Here is a 17,500-nt window from a genome sequence, read left to right as displayed (position 1 = left end):
TGCCTGATCAACATCTCCCTCCCTGTTGAAGATATCGTATAGGTGGTACGACACGCTGCCTGGTGTCAGGGGCGTCGGACCCGCGCTCAGCGACATCTCCAGCTGTTGTTTGATGGATGTGCTGACGGCCCGGGTGGTGTACCGTGTTGAGATGACGTGCACATCGTGCCCCTGTCGCAGCCACCTCACCCCCTGCAGCACTAGCACCACCGTCTTACCTGTTGAAAAACAAACAATATTAAGGTTAATATATTGCAGGACAATGTGAAAACAAGGCAGTGTTAGCCGTAGAGACGACTTGCACATCGTTAGGGAAGATGTAGGCCCACGATCAGCCACCTCAACCCCTGCCTTACCAAACTGTCTTACCTGTTCACAAACAAAACACATATAACCATACAAATATACTACGAAACAGTGTGGAAGCAAGCTTTTCTACATCAAGTCCGTTTCACCTGTTGCACGCGAAACACAGCATCAGGAAAATAGAAATAAGCACACAAAAATGATATAACTGCCAAGAACATTCCTATTTTAGAAAATTATTTTACATGGAGACTAAATGAACATGTCAGTTTCAAACTGTTCTCCGTGTCAGCCTGATGCCTTTCCTTCAGTTGTCACATTTTCCACGGAATCAGACAACACAAACAGCGAGCACAATACAAACCGTCCTCCAACAAAACTGGATCGAACCTTCTGCTACGATGACGATAAAGTAAAACTGGACACAAACAACGTCATAAACACTGCGTCAATCCTTCAACTAAGACGTCATTTGAGCAAACTACCTGGGATCAGTGCACTGTCAGGAAATCAGAAACATTGTTCTGTCAGTATCGTTTGCCGCAACAACATCGACGACGATAATTATTGTTGTTGTTCAGGATGATGATGATGATGATGATGATGATGATGATGATGATGATGATGATGATGATGATGAATGAACATTGCCAACATGTTTTATTTTTATTTGTATGGCAGAAGCAGCAGTGTAAGTAATTGCTGGGTGGTTGTGGTGGTGGTGGTGGTGGTGGTGGTGGTGGTGGTGGTGGTGGTGGTGGTGGTGGGTTGTTTCTCTTCATAGCAGCAGTATTAACACAGCACCTTCACACACCTGTCATCAGGTGTAGGGTGTAACGTCATTCACGTCATGTCCTACAAGTGATGTTCACATGTGCGACTTTCAGACAATGTTGAAACGATTGTTGTCAATAAAGAAGGCAGACAATAGTTGGTGCAGCAAAATAATCGTGAAGTTATAACCATGTAAAAAGACAACGCGAATTTTGATCAATTGCCGGCAGACTTCTGGTCAAAAAAAATCTCCCTTTGAAAACTGTGCGACTTTGAACAAAGACCCCAAATACAGGGCGTTTGCTTTGAACAGCTTTTTCTGGAGGCGTTGAATTTTTGATTTTTTATTATTCTCTTTTTGGGGAGTTTTGTTGTTGTTGTGTTGTTACATGTATAAGCTTTAGAGGGGTGGGGGGGTGTGGCTTGGTGGTCGCAGTATCAAAATATGTAAAGGGAGACAACAGCACCAGTGGACTAGCCGTTGCTTCCTGCCATGCAGACACAATCATCAATTTTTCTTATTAATATATATCTAAGGGTTACATCAGAACATGCACTGGGACCGGCACGGTTGGCCCAGTGGTAAGGCGTCCGCCCCGTGATCGGGAGGTTGTGGGTTCGAACCCCGGCCGGGTCATACCTAAGACTTTTAAGTTGGCAATCTACACTGGGCGAAAAGTGGCGTTTTGTATCTTACAAAACTACTCAAAATCCCAACAAAACTTCAAGTTTCAATGGGTTTATCACATTTTGGTGTTCACGACAACGCCAGATTTTGATTGGATTTTGTTGAAGTTATCGCAGCGAAATTGCCTGGAATTTCAGCGCGTTTTGCGACGGTCAAAACATCATGTTAAACCATGTTACAGCATGTCTGTAACATGCAAAAATTCCAAGTTTTGATGGCATTAAAGCTTTGGTTTAACGCCAAGTAACATCATGTTATCGTAGACTTAACTTGCAAAACTGCTTGTTTTGGTGGTGTTACAGCTTGCTTGTAATGTGATTAACATCATGTTATCGTAGACTTAACTTGCAAAACTGCTTGTTTTGGTGGTGTTACAGCTTGCTTGTAATGTGATTAACATCATGTTATCGTAGACTTAACTTGCAAAACTGCTTGTTTTGGTGGTGTTACAGCTTGCTTGTAATGTGATTAACATCATGTTATTGCTGGTATAACATGCAAAACCCCATGTTATGTTGGTGTTAAAGCTTGCTCAAATGCCTATTAACTCCATGTTATGTTGGTGTTAAAGCTTGCTCAAATGCCTATTAACACCATTTTAGTTGGTGTAAGGCTTGATTATTAATGTAAAAACCATGTTATGACGTTCACATAATTGTTTTCCACTGGATGGAATTTTGTGGAAAAGAAAGCATGTTGTTTGGGAATTGTGTGCGGGTTTCATGCTTGGATATTGCACTATGCTGACTTGTCACAGGTCAATTTACATTTAACAATATTAGTTTTCAAATGCATCATCCTTCACACATTATGTAAACATCTTTAACATTAACACTTTGGTTGTAAAATGATTGCACTTTATTCAAACAGGACAAAAACAAAAATGCTGATTCACAATGTACAATAACAAAGGACTATTTTGAGTGGAGACAGTGTTCATCCACACTATAGATGCCCTGTGAAAACATTGGCCATAGATATATGTGAATTACTTCCCTTGGGTATGAACATTTATGAATGATTAAATGGGTGAAAGAAGGCCACACAAAATGAAAATCAGTAAATAACAAAATCACTTCCCTTGTGAGTAAGAACAGTCATACCATGTTCCAACTTTTTGCTAAAAATTCGCCCACAATGTGACCTTCAAAGTTAACAAGAAGAGCAAACGCTCGATCGAGTCACTTTCGCAGTTCTGAATATTATATGAGGCATCAGATGGACAGGAAGAAATTGCTATTCACAACACAATGAGTCACGTTCACATAAAATTTGAGCCCGGTCACTTTTATAGTTTCCGAGAAAAGCCCAACGTTAAGTTGTGTGTTGCCGAACAGAAAAGGCTAGTTATCTCCCTTGTTTTTCTGATAACGTTCGTAAAAGGCTACAGATGTAAATACTTTGATGTAAAGAATAATCCTACAAAGTTTCAATCACATCCGATGAACTTTGTCAAAGATATAAAATGTCTAATTTTTCCTTTGACGCTGACCTGTGACCTTGAAAAAGGTCAAAGGTCAACGAAACCATCGTTAAAGTGTAGAGGTCATTGGAGGTCACGACTAAACAAAATATGAGCCCGATCGCTTTGATAGTTTCCGAGAAAAGTCCAACGTTAAGGTGGCATGGTGTCTACGGCCGGACGGACGGACGGACGGCCGGCCGGACAGACTAACACTGACCGATTACATAGAGTCACTTTTTCTCAAGTGACTCAAAAAGGGGTAACTGAACTTCATGTTTGGATGTCATGGAGTCATGGAGTCCAACATGAAGAAATGTATAAGAACACAAGAATGTATGCATGACAAAGAACAAATGTTTATTTTTGAATGTTTTATGTATGTTATTATTACGGACACAAAAGCTCAGCAATGCAATTTCTCTTTTAGAGATTAATAAAGTTATTTTATTGTATTGTATTGTATTGTATGTCAGTAAATTTTGAAAGCCCTAGATTCATAAACATCTGAAAACTGCTCAACGTCTTTGCATCACGGCACATTAATAAAAGTAAGAGTTAGTAAGACTGGCCTAACTGCTATGGTGAGGCAGTAATAACTCGTTGATGAAGAATTATTTGAATTCTGAATTTCGAACAAACAAATACAGTGTCCTTCCAAACACCCTTTTCAGGCCTCCAAGAATAAAAAAAATAAGCTGGTCTTATAAAGGAGGAAATCTGCTTAATATCTAGGTAAATGTACAACAGGTTGTGAACAGAAAATCCAAAAATGTAAGGTCTGAAAAGCGGGGAAGTTTGAAAAGGGGGGGACCTAAAATGTGACGATCATAACAACCATAATTTATCTAACAAAGTTCATTCTGAAATCTTCTTCAGCGTTTGATTATGGAGAGACTAAATCCTCAGTTCAGATGTGGTCTTAACTCCTTGTCTCCCAGGTACACACAGTCACTATGTACATTGCATCTGTTATCATTCGGCACATATCTGCATCCTGCTTAGACTGTTAGCTTCAGTCGCTTCCTGTAACGTTGATCTAACGCCAGGATTCTAGCCTGTTGATACAGTTTCTACAATTCTGAGTGACCTGCTGCAGCACAGCTGGTCTCGGCTTAAAAAATCTTGGTCAACATAGATGGGGTACAAAGTGTTAAAATAAAGCGTCCTTCCAAAGTTGATGACAGGTCCCCAGAGTATTCACAAAATTATATGGTACTGGAACTGGAAGCCTTGCACGGCGACGAAAAAGATGTCCACGCCTACATGAAGAAGCATCCTTCACGGCTTCAGCGGAAACAGTCGGCTGGGGATGAGGACAGCACCTATGTAAAAAATATAGACAAGAACAAAATATATGTCAATGGGAAAACAAAGAAACAAGTAGAGAAGGACCTCCCCACCTTTACACAGTGAAAATGAAAAACACATGTGAATGTACTTATGTTTTAAATCTCCCCCCCCACCCCAATTAAGACCAATTATCCAAGATATTTTTCAGTCCTCGAAGGAGAATTTCACTGTTCTCACGGAACCCTGAAGAAAACTGAGCTGTGCTAATATATTACATAACTGCAAACATCCCTCAAATTCAATATTGCAAGCCACTATACATTTCTCATAAAGGCACTTCATGCTCACGTGTGAAAACTAACATAAGTTTACAAGTGTGTATCTACTTATAATAATAATAATAATAGCGGGCATTTATAAAGCGCCTTATCAGAAGTTCAAAGCGCGTGACAACAATACGTGTATAAAAAATTCATACAATCACTGTCAGATTCAAACAACACATCATGCACATCTCACATCCCCAGACTCTATGCTAAGGCCAAAAAAAAAGAAGTCTGTTTACGGTATCCCGACCGACCCTATTTTTTTGCGCGACCCTAGACTTTTTTTTGGCATTTGGGGAAGAAAAACAAAAAATCAAAATTTTAAAACAAAGTTTGTTTTTTGGCAAAATAATTTGATGTTTTTTGGAGAAAAAAAAAATCCCGACCTACCGACCCTATTTTTTTGGGCCGATGTTACCGTAAACAGACTATTTTTTTGTTTGGCCTAAGGAACTATCCGTAATGTTGTTGGAACAAGTGAGTTTTCAAATTGGACTTAAAAGATGAAATGTATGGAGAGTGACGTAATAGAAAGGGGAGTGAATTCCATAACTGAGGGCCATGATATGAAAACGTGCGGAAGCCATGAGCCTTGCGTTTAAAGCAACCTTGACGGAGAAGTCGAGCATCAGCAGAAGAATGAAGGGTGCGAGAGGGAGACCAGTTCCGAAAGATAGGCAGGTGCCGATTCAGAGATGATCTTGTAGCAGAAGCAGGCAGCTTTATACCTAATACGTTGAGACACAGGAAGCCAGTGAAGTTCTTTCATGAGAGGAGTGCTGCAGAGTGTTGTACTTTTTGCAAGGGTTGGAGAGTGGAGTCAGGGCAGCCTATGAGAAGGGATTTGCTGTAATCTAATCTACACAGAATGCAGGATGTAACGAGAGTTTTAGTGGCATCAACAGTCAGAAATGTTCTTGTGGAACCTATTCTTCTAGTTCTAATGTAGTACCTGTTTGTAGTGAACTCACCAGCAGGAGTATTGCATACATAATTACGCATTACTGAATTAAAGTAACTATTTTCAAAGCTTCTCGCTTACCTTGGAATAGTGTCAAGCAGCTTATGTTGTGTCTAGATCAGCAATCAGATCTTCACACTCAGCCTGCACTTGCTGAAAACTGGACATGCCTGTATCTCAATCAAGCTGTTGTTGCGGAGACAACGGAATCATGCTCAAGTCAGGTCCAACTGAAATAAAAACATATTGTTAGCTGATAAATGATTTGATCAAGCAAAACCATGCGGTATTTTTTTAATAAAATATTTTGTATACCCCGCTAATGCAAAAATAATGTACTTATTTACTATCAGCATTAATTTTAGCTGGTCATTCAAACCAGAGCTTGTTCTAGAACTCCACAAGAACAACAATGGCAGTTGGCAATGGCACTGGCAGAATACAGATCAAAACAATATTAGTATTAGCCTCACCAAGGGTTGACTTCCCATCAAAATGAATGACGGACTGAATCAAACTTCAGAGACATTACAATTTTTCACAACGATTTTTTCAGCAAACAGCCATGTTTTAATACCTGTACAAATGTATCAGTGATATCACTATGAGTATGACAGTATGACAGTGTGGTAAGCTTACCGACGATTCGTTCAGTATAGTCTTTCTATGTAAGTAGTGGTCCAGTGAACGATACCTTCCGCCTGTGGTTCGAGACAGAGATTAAGTTGAAACTTAATTCGAGAAGCCAAACACTGACGAATACTTACGTATTTTGAGCAAAACCCACGCACGTCGACCACAAGTTGATGTCTGCTGGAGTACGTAATCATAACGTAGAGGACAACAGTTTCACTTGGCTGGCTTCGGTTATTCCCACCTGTATCTGTTCCTTGCTGTTCTCCAAGAGACACCATGGTGCAGCAAGCTGAAGGGTGTCCTGTCGTATTTCCTCGAAGTTGTAGTAGGCAACCAGGAGGTGGGGGGCGACTGACCTGCAGCAGAATTCAAATCAATTAGTCAAGTCACTATGACATATCTTTATTGTTATCGCCACACGACGGGCGCTGTGGCGGGGTGGTAAGACGTCGGCCTCGTAATCGGAAGGTCGAGGGTTCGAATCCCGGCTGCGGCCGCCTGGTGGGTTAAGAGTGGAGATTTTTCCGATCTCCCAGGTCAACTTGTGTGCAGACCTGCTAGTGACTTATCCCCCTTCGTGTGTACATACACGCAACCACAAGACCAAGTGCGCACGGAAAAGATCCTGTAATCCATGTCAGAGTTCGGTGGGTTATGGAAACACGAAAATACCCAGCATGCTTCCTCCGAAAGCGGCGTGTGGCTGCCTAAATGGCGGGGTAAAAACGGTCATACACGTAAAAACACGAGTGTACATGGGAGTTTCAGCCCACGAACGCAGAAGAAGAAGTTATCGCCACACCAACCCTAAATTTTTCCTACCATACTGTATTTGTTATCCGAGAGAGAAAAAATCCATGTTGCAGACTCAACTGGAAAAATTCCCTTCTCCATCATCTAGTGGACAGAGCTCACATGATTTCAAACAAATCTTTTTTTAAAGTCACATATATATATACTTTGTGCGACAGTGTTAGTTTACTAGTATAACTGTAATTTATAAATAGCAAATTAAAAAATATCACTTATCAGATAATCAGCTAAATGCCTGGCAGATGACCCTCATTCAAAGTGAGTCGTGGCTAAACCATGAAACTAGAAAAACAGGTTATACCACAATATAAATCTCACACTGACAGCGGACAAAACTGAGAAAACACCCAGTATACATGTACCGGTACTCACAAAAGAGTTACAAGTAGCATATTATCACTATCAGTATCACTAATAGCATAATATACTGGGCAAATAACAGCAATTTTTACTCACTGGGGGTTTCCTGGCTGGAGTCTTTGGTGTTTCTACTGACTTCTGTAGCACATGGTTGGTTGGCAGACTTCCTGGAATGAGTGCTCGCTTGCCTGTAGGCCCAGCAAAAAAACATGCAAAGAAAATGTTCAAAATGCTGAGTCGAAATTATAAGTTAAATTAACTAAACAGACCTATACATTTAGATCTATTGAAATAGAAACAAGAATTAGTAAAACACACTACTGCAAATCTGTCAAGAATGAACAAGACTGACTCAGTGACCGAGTAAAACAACAAAAGAAATCTAAGTTCTACTTCTAACCCAGAAGTTTACTAGAATATATTCAAAAACACATTATCACAAGAACAAAGAGTGGTTTTTTCCCCCATTACCTAATAATTATAGCTCAGAATTACGCCTTTGTCAATGTATGATTCAGAATACGATTGTGTTATTTTTTGTCTGCGAGCTGTAAAAGTACTAGTTACTACAAGTTCAGTACAAGTACTAAGCTTCAAACTGATTGATTGATACTACTAGAGCTTCGTCACTTGAAGCATTACAAGCAAAACAACACAGCACAGACAATCAGATGAAAGCTTATTTTCGCTATATTACTAGTTTTTTTACGTACCGTATTTGAAGCATGTTTCTTTGAAATGTCGGGAACATCCTCGCATTCTTCGGGTTGAAAAGCTTGTCAGCACGGTTGATTTTGTGGAAGAGCAGCTCTCCATTCGGCATCCGCTTTTCCGTTTGGTATACCATGGAAAGTTATAAGCGTTGAAGATCTTAGTGAGCTCACGCTGCATCCAGGCATACAACAATTTGCACCGGGCATCTTGAAATCATGGTTCACTTCTCTGGCATCATCGAAAAATGGCGAAACGGAAGTGACTTTTTTCGGAATGCAGCTTTCTTCCGGTTGTCAGCACTTACCGCGAGCGCAGCGAGTTGATCCAGTCACAACTATGCGCCGGCATAGACCACTGATCTAACAAGAAAAATGTTCATTCAAAATGAACAGCGTCGATGCAATGTCCACCAAAGATTTATTTTGGGAAGTGTTAAAGGTTAGGGTCAAAAGTTAATGAATTGCATGTTGTGCTGGATATATATAAATGGTTTATTTCAGTCAATGCTTGCCATAATTGATCAAACAGCCACAAGAAAAAAAAACTTTTTAATTAAAAAATAGAGCTTGTTTGAAACAGGTAGAAAGGAAGAGTTGATATTGCAATATCTGTACGTGGGAATGTGGTGAAAAAGAGTGCTAAAAGTAGTAAGTCAGTCTCAGATCCATTTCAAATATTTATTGCAGAAAAACAAAATACAAATTACAAAAAAACACAGAACCATTACCAGGTGTCATAGGAATGTTTGAAAACAATAGTTTTAATTTTACACTGTAAATACAGGAATCAGAATTAAACACCTCAAACTGATTGGCACATGCATAATGAATCACCTGGAATTGCAACAGGGAGATACTGAAGTAATTGGAAACAAACATCTGAAATTGACAGAGAAACAATTGAAAATATAGTACCAGTTGACATGAGCGTACAATATTTTAATGGAAGTGCAATTTTAGCACGAAGCATCCGCAGGAGGATGCACTAACAATTACATAGTGCCACAAAATGTGTACGGACATTTCACAACCGTGCATTATTAGCACAGAACACATACATGGGGGCGCACAAAACATTATTGTGACAATAATTTACACGAAACATTTCACAGTACATTTTTATGCATGGTGCATCTACTACAGGAGGGTGCTCCAACAATGATGCATAGTGCCAACATTTAGCGCAAACTTTTGACAAAAGTGCATTATTACCACAAAGCGCATACAGCGATTATATAGTAGCAAGTTGCACTAAACATTTGAACAAAATGCATTTTGTTCAAATGTTAACAGCACAGCACCAAGTTTTGCATAAGTGCACAACAGCACTGACCATTTCACAAAAGTGCATATAACAGCTGTGACAATTTTACAAAAGTGCATTGACCATTTCAGGCAGATGGCTAACATGCAGATTTCGCTTTTAGTCTTTCTTTGAAAAGTAGGCATGTTCAAGATCGATGAAGTCATGAGCAATTGGGTTAGATGACAGAAAAGATTCAAAAACGTCAGATTCAGTTAGATGACAGAAAAGATTCAAAAACGTCAGATTCAGTGTTTTGGGCACTGTTGAACAGGAACATTCTCTCCTGTTCAACAAATGTGGGTTCAATTCAAAAGCAACATTGTCACAGATAGGCTAGTGTTACATTTCTGTAAGTTTCAAAAACATCTTCCATGTGTTGGTTACTGTTGAACAGAGGCATATTTTCCTGTTCAAAAAAGTCTGACACAAATTTTCGTAGTTCGATCTATACCGTCATTCAAACGAATCGTAGAACCGTCATTGTCACAGACAGTGTTACATTTCTGTTTTACATTCAAACGAGTCGTAGAAGTAGTAGTAGATTTGCGTTTGGTTGTTTTTATATTTAGTCAAGTTTTGACTAAATATTTTAACATCGAGGGGGAATCGAAACGAGGGTCGTGGTGTATGTGCGTGCGTGTGTGTGTGTGTGCGTGTGTGTGTGTGTGTGTGTGTGTGTGTGTGTGTGTGTGTGTAGAGCGATTCAGACTAAACTACTGGACCGATCTTTATGAAATTTGACATGAGAGTTTCTGGGTATGAAATCCCCGAAAGTGTTTTTCATTTTTTTGATAAATGTCTTTGATGACGTCATATCCGGCTTTTCGTGAAAGTTGAGGCGGCACTGTCACGCCCTCATTTTTCAACCAAATTGGTTGAAATTTTGGTCAAGTACTCTTCGACGAAGCCCGGGGTTCGGTATTGCATTTCAGCTTGGTGGCTTAAAAATTAATTAATGACTTTGGTCATTAAAAATCTGAAAATTGTAAAAAAAAATAAAAATTTATAAAACGATCCAAATGTACGTTTATCTTATTCTCCATCATTTGCTGATTCCAACAACATATAAATATGTTATATTCGGATTAAAAACAAGCTCTGAAAATTAAATATATAAAAATTATTATCAAAATTTTTTTTCCGAAATCAATTTAAAAACACTTTCATCTTATTCCTTGTCGGTTCCTGATTCCAAAAATATATAGATATGATATGTTTGGATTAAAAACACGCTCAGAAAGTTAAAACGAAGAGAGGTACAGAAAAGCGTGCTATCCTTCTCAGCGCAACGAATACCCCGCTCTTCTTGTCAATTCCACGTGCACTGCCTTTGCCACGGGCGGTGGAGTGACGATGCTACGAGTATATTACGGTCTTGCTGCGTTGCGTTGCGTTCACTTTCATTCTGTGAGTTCGACAGCTACTTGACTAAATATTGTATTTTCACCTTACGCGACTTGTTTCTTTTAGATTCCTGTCACTCATACCAGCAGTATTGATTGAGGTACATAAATCTGTTGATGTACAGGGATGACTTGTTTGTAATGAATCCTTGTTTCCTCCACATTGAGTTTGCATTGCAGTTGGACAGAAATGAACAGGTGTTAATTGATAAACACATTGATAATGGCTTTTGAGAAAATCAATCAATTCTGCAAAGGAATTAACTTGATGACATCAAAACTGCAGCGCCATTTGAAGAATGGTTACCATTTCTGTTTCTTTGATGGGAATCAAACAAATAAAAACTTTGACTATCCAAGTTACCATGAATGCTCATTTTCTTTCCAAGCACCTAGCCAATGGAACACACTACCTCTCCCCCTCCGTCAACAACAGTCCCTCGAATCATTCAAATCTGCACTTAAGACATTCCTTTTTTCCAAATAATCCATGCATTCTACACTGCCCACCCATCCCACCCTGAATAACTACAGGTACATATTTTAATGGTTGATGGTGTGTGTGTGCTAGTGACTTTAAGTCTCCGTGTGTGTGAATGAGTGTATGTGCGCCTTGAGTCGCCTGTTGGTGAGATATGTGCGCGTTATAAATATTCGTATTATTATTATTATTATTATTAGTTGACCGTCCTGAAAAGTAGCAAGGATATAATTTGAGACGATAAACGCCTGATGCAATACATCCTCAAGGTCAGTCAACTCAAAACCTTCATCATTCGCAACATCAGTAGGCAACACAGCGGGATTCGTATGTCCAGAAATCATGTCGAAAAAATATTCCATTTCAAAAGCATGTCCAACCACAGTTGTTGGCAAGTGTTCGTGTCCGAGGTAGCCTTCAGTGTGTGTATATATGTATTCATGTGACAGAGAGCGTGACCTCATTCTTCAATCCTCTCTCTCTCTTCTTTCTCATTCGAACGCACACACGCAAGAACGTAGCCTACGCACGCATGCACGCGCGCACACACACACACACACACCCCGCTGACGCACAAACCACGCACTCACACACTGACTGTCGGCAGGCATATCTTTTTGTTACATTTAGTCAAGTTTATCATAGAGGGGGGAATCGAGAAGAGGGTCGTGGTGTATGTGCGTGTGTGTGTGTGTGTGTGTGTGTGTGTCTGTCTGTGTGTGTGTGTAGAGCGATTCAGACTAAACTACTGGACCGATCTTTATGAAATTTGACATGAGAGTTCCTGGGTATGATATCCCCATACGTTATTCATTTTTTTGATAACTGTCTTTGATGACGTCCTATCCGGCTTTTCGTGAAAGTTGAGGCGGCACTGTCACGCCCTCATTTTTCAACCAAATTGGTTGAAATTTTGATCAAGTAATGTTCGACGAAGCCCGGACTTCGGTATTGCATTTCAGCTTGGTGGCTTAAAAATTAATTAATGACTTTGGTCATTAAAAATCTGAAAATTGTAAAAAAAAATATTTTTTTTTCAAAACGATCCAAATTTACATTCATCTTATTCTCCATCATTTGCTGATTCCAAAAACATATAAATATGTTATATTTGGATTAAAAACAAGCTCTGAAAATTAAATATATAAAAATTAATATGAAAATTACATTTTCGAAATCAATTTAAAAACACTTTCATCTTATTCCTTGTCGGTTCCTGATTCCAAAAACATATAGATATGATATGTTTGGATTAAAAACACGCTCAGAAAGTTAAAACAAAGAGAGGTACAGAAAAGCGTGCTATCCTTCTGAGCGCAACTGCTACCCCGCTCTTCTTGTCAATTTCACTGTCTTTGCCGTGAGCGGGTGACTGACGATGCTACGAGAATGCGGTCTTGCTGCGTTACATTGCGTTCAGTTTCATTCTGTGAGTTCGACAGCTACTTGACACCGTCGAACGCAGAAGAAGAAGAAGACAGCTACTTGACTAAAATTAATGTTGTATTTTCGCCTTACGCGACTTGTTTTCTTTACCTTTGCTTATTGTGTTTTCGATATTTGTGTTTATTTTTTGCTTGACTTATCTGTTTTATTTTAATGTTTGCTATCCACATCGTGTGATAAATGTTTCTTCTCAGTCTCTGAGTCAGTTTAGTTTCTGCACGCCGCTTTGGTACTCCTTGTTTTTCTAACTGGTGTATTGTGCGCGATTTGCGGATTTATTTTTACATTTAGTCAAGTTTTGACTAAATGTTTTAACGTAGAGGGGGAATCGAGACGAGGGTCGTGGTGTATGTGCGTGCGTGCGCGTGTGTGTGTGTGTGTGTGTGTGTGTGTGTGTGTCTGTCTCTGTGTGTGTGTAGAGTGATTCAGACTAAACTACTGGACCGATCTTTATGAAATTTGACATGAGAGTTCCTGGGTATGAAATCCCCATACGTTTTTTTTAAAAATTTTTTTATTAATGTCTTTTATGACGTCATATCCGGCTTTTCGTGAAAGTTGAGGCGGCACTGTCACGCTCTCATTTTTCAACCAAATTGGTTGAAATTTTGGTCAAATAATCTTCGACGAAGCCCGGACTTCGGTATTGCATTTCAGCTTGGTGGCTTAAAAATTAATAATGACTTTGGTCATTAAAAATCTGAAAATTGTAAAAAAAAATAAAAATTTATAAAACGATCCAAATTTACGTTCATGTTATTTTCCATCATTTTCTGATTCCAAAAACATATAAATATGTTATATTTGGATTAAAATCAAGCTCTGAAAATTAAATATATAAAAATTATTATCAAAATTAAATTGTCGAAATCAATTTAAAAACACTTTCATCTTATTCCTTGTCGGTTCCTGATTCCAAAAACATATAGATATGATATGTTTGGATTAAAATCACGCTCAGAAACTTAAAACAAAGAGAGGTACAGAAAAGCGTGCTATCCTTCTTAGCGCAACTACTACCCCGCTCTTCTTGTCAATTTCACTGCCTTTGCCATGAGAGGTGGACTGACGATGCTACGAGTATACGGTCTTGCTGAAAAATGGCATTGCGTTCAGTTTCATTCTGTGAGTTCGACAGCTACTTGACTAAATGTTGTATTTTCGCCTTACGCGACTTGTTATTCCTTTCATATGCTGTTGAAGTGTTGTGGGTGTTATTGTCTGTATATGCTATGTTGCGTCTGTGTATGCCTACAAGAATTTGCATTCGCTCTCTGCCAGTACAAGTCCAAACTTTAGTGGGTGTAATGTGCCTGTGGTCTGCTGGCAGTCGAGCACAGATAGTTTTCAAACATTCCTCCAGTGAGCCGCCGCGCGCTGCGACCTGAGTAAAGCGCTTCTTTGGTCTCTGGCAACGTTGAACTGCGCTGATATGCCCAGCGACGTGCGGACAAAGTCATCGCTATATTCACCCTCTCTGGATAACTTGCACATGTCAAAACAGTTGCAGAAACACAAATCTCAAAACTGTTAGGCTTTTTCTCTTTTTTTCACTTTTGGCAGCGTTCACTCTAAATGTGCTGCCTGAAACGGACTCGTTTCTGTTCACAGCCAAAGCTTTCACACAAAAATTGCTATGACAGCTAAGGCCGCATTTGTTACATTTTAGCAGTGTTGACCCCAAGTTTCTACTTCAAACAAAAAATCAATAGCAAAATCTCAAAGTATGTGCGAGTCCCCTAAAATATGGACCACCTTCAACAAATCGAAGAAAAAGAAGCTAAAGGCTTTTTTCATTAATTCATTAAGAAGCTTGCTGGAAATAACCTATTACTAGCCCTCGAGATCAGTTTAAAAAAAAAATAACAAAAAGTCTTCTTTTCGTGCAAGTTGATAATTTTACTTATTTTCACTCTGTTTTTGATAAGCTTCTTTAGTTTCCTGGTGTTCTTCAAATAATGCTCTCATCAACCCGAAACAGATCAATCTAAAGCATTATTTGAATTAGTCTGACTTGTACACTAAGTTGTATCATGCTATTTTGAAGTATAGGGGGCTTTTTTTTTACAGTGATTCGTGAAGGCCGCTTCACTGGTCCATATTAGGCGCCCAGGCTCCTAATATGTACCATTTGTGATTTTGTATGTATTTAATTTTTGCTGAATGTCTATCAAAGCTATTTCACTCTAATTAGGCCTAACGGCCAACCTAAGAGAGAAGGACTACCAAACACAAAATAAAACTTCTTCGCAAGAAAACAAGCTAGTTATCAGCATGAAACAAAAAGTGGTCCATATTAGGAGCCCTTCCTAACTGTCTGTGTCTGCGTCGAAGATGTTACCGTGAATGTGTTTTTAAAAGACATTAATTTTGTCAGGGCGGCATTCAAACCACACGCACCAGACACGAACCGACGAACAAAATACTTCTGACAACAACTTAAATGTAAAATCAACAAGAGTACTGTAGCAGGGACCTGTATTAATATAGGTCTATGAGTGTAGTAAGATTCCAAATTGTATTCAGACCAAAACAACAATCATAAAACATACATGGGATTTTTCATATATATATATATATATGTGTGTGTGTGTGTGTGTGTGTGTGCGTGTGTACCCATGTTTCCACAGGTTTGGTTGCCTAAATCACCATAAGGCAACCATCCACACGTGGATGGCAACCTAAACTCTGGATGGCAACCTAATTGTGTGGATGGTCGCTTCATTTAACACCGTTAAATTGACTTTTTTGACGGAAAGAATGTCATAACAATGTTCAAAATGACATTCTTTCCGTCCTCTATAGGCGACGAAATAGGTCAAATTTTGTGCATTTTTTAGTGCAAAATTCTTCGATGCCGGAGCGAGTACTGCACCCAGTGCTGTTGTAGTGCAAGTGCACTAGAAAGGCACTACACCCAGTGCCGCCTCTTAGGTAACCATCCACACTTTAGGTATGTGTGTGTGTGTGTGTGTGTGTGTGTGTGTGTGTGTGTGTGGGTGTGAGTGTGTATGTGTGTGTGTGTGATGATAACTAGTTTTAACGTCCTCTTAGAACTGCAACTGGCTTTAGGACAGGTAGAGTTAATATGCTTTATGTGGGGACAAGACACTGAACAAACATGCAACCAGAGAACACATATGGTCGTGTTATAATCATATCTGGAAGTCTGTTGCGATGTTTCAAAATGGGGATGGAAGTGAAGATTGTGTACGCGGAATATGGTTGGACTGGAGCGGTTTTGTAGGCTTATTTTTTTATATTTTTTATGTGGAATATTGTTATATTTGTGGCTGAATAGGTAAGTAAATACATAACTGGAAAAATAATACAATGAAGAAGAAAAAGCTCGGCGTGAGAGAGTATTGAGGGGTGGGAAGGAGGAACAGAGATCAGGGTTTTTAAAACAGATATCCTATTTCAGCCTTATATATTGAGAGACACAGGGTGTATGCTAGCTTCCATTGAAGCGTGCAATGTTTATCTAAAAAAAAAAAACTCATGGGGTTTCAGTTTGTGTTCGTTGACAAGGGTGTGTAGCACAGGAGCTCCTGTGGTGTGTAGGTTGCGGAAGTCTTGTTGGAGTGATTGGCAGCGGTCAAAGAGGTGTAAAAAAATATAAACTTTTCACATTCACAGAGACGGGGAAAGCACTTGTGAGCGCATCCATCCGTGCGATTGCTGCGACGTAATTTAAAGGAGGGAGGTGGGGAGTGAAGGCCTGTTTTGTTTTGTTTGTCGGGGCAGAATAAGCCAACCATGAGCATTGCCTTCTATTTTTAATTCTGTTTCCCAGTGACGCCAGATAACTTTGGCCATTTTGTGTTTTGCTCCCGTCTTAGTTAATTTTATGTCATGAAATGCTGCTTGATCTGTAACAGCCTCTTTTGCTTCTCTGTCAGCCATATCACTGCCTCTGATCCATGTGTGAATGATTGATTGATTTGTTTTTTGGGAGATCAAAGATGAGTTAGAGTGCAGCCATTTCGGCTCTTTAGTTTTAGATTCGATTTGTGTGTGTGTGTGTGTGTGTGTGTGTGTGTGTGTGTGTGTGTGTGTGTGTGTGTGTGTGTGTGTGTGTGTGTGTAGAAGCAGGAAAATATAGCATAATAATAGCAAACTAAAGAAGGGGAAGGAAAACGAAAAGGAGGGTAAAAACCACGCACTTCTTTACTCAAACTTCATAAAACCGACTGTAAAACTAACACCGGCTATTCTCCTTTCTCAATCATTATCAAAATCGATCCTAAAACAAAACAAGTCGCGTATGGCGAAAATACAACATTTAGTCAAGCTGTCGAACTCACAGAATGAAACTGAACGCAATGCAATTTTTCAGCAAGACCGTATATTCGTAGCATCGTACGTCGTCAGTCCACCGCTCGTGGCAAAGGCAGTGGAATTGACAAGAAGAGCGGGGTAGTAGTTGCGCTAAGAAGGATAGCACGCTTTTCTGCACCTCTCTTCGTTTTAACTTTCTGAGCGTGTTTTTAATTCACACATATCATATCTCTATGTTTTTGGAATCAGGA

The 17,500-nt window shown here is 39.4% G+C and overlaps 2 protein-coding genes across 3 annotated transcripts in view; both read right to left on the bottom strand.

Moving 5' to 3' along the window:
• The window catches only part of LOC138957277 (uncharacterized), a 4,132-nt gene extending 2,733 nt beyond the window's left edge, over positions 1-1,399 (bottom strand). Inside the window, exon 1 of the mRNA XM_070328414.1 lies at positions 1-1,399. This exon is cut by the window's left edge and continues 74 nt beyond it. Within this exon, the coding sequence (XP_070184515.1) occupies positions 1-390 (390 nt within the window). The 5' untranslated portion in view covers positions 391-1,399.
• Positions 1,400-2,203: 804 nt separating this feature from the next.
• On the bottom strand, positions 2,204-8,870 carry LOC138957278 (uncharacterized). Of its 2 annotated transcripts, none has more exons than XM_070328415.1 (5): positions 8,333-8,870; positions 7,716-7,807; positions 6,688-6,802; positions 5,892-6,040; positions 2,204-4,555 (listed from the first exon to the last, which is right to left on the bottom strand). In XM_070328415.1, exons 1-4 carry the CDS (start codon positions 8,508-8,510, stop codon positions 5,988-5,990), a joined length of 438 nt encoding a protein of 145 aa, XP_070184516.1. In that variant the 5' UTR covers positions 8,511-8,870; the 3' UTR covers positions 2,204-4,555; positions 5,892-5,987. The 2 variants fall into 2 exon arrangements, 1 of the variants encoding a protein (XP_070184516.1); XR_011452983.1 differs by having other exon boundaries at positions 2,207-4,555; positions 6,578-6,802; positions 8,333-8,860.
• Between the last annotated feature and the right edge of the window lie 8,630 nt (positions 8,871-17,500).

This window comes from Littorina saxatilis, unplaced genomic scaffold (genome assembly GCF_037325665.1).
Source record: "Littorina saxatilis isolate snail1 unplaced genomic scaffold, US_GU_Lsax_2.0 scaffold_1358, whole genome shotgun sequence".
NCBI lineage: Eukaryota > Metazoa > Mollusca > Gastropoda > Littorinimorpha > Littorinidae > Littorina > Littorina saxatilis.
Note: the sequence above shows the minus strand (reverse complement) of the source record. Positions and strands in the feature narration are given on the sequence as shown.

What these genes read in the sequence shown, in the direction of transcription:
- LOC138957278 (XM_070328415.1), bottom strand. Translation starts at nt 8,510, where the DNA reads ATGCAGCGTGAGCTCACTAAGATCTTCAACGCTTATAACTTTCCATGG. An exon ending in AGAAACATGCTTCAAATACG is followed by an intron (nt 7,808 to 8,332) that starts GTACGTAAAAAA and finishes CTGGGCCTACAG; the next exon opens with GCAAGCGAGCACTCATTCCA. An exon ending in CTCCAGCCAGGAAACCCCCA is followed by an intron (nt 6,803 to 7,715) that starts GTGAGTAAAAAT and finishes ATTCTGCTGCAG; the next exon opens with GTCAGTCGCCCCCCACCTCC.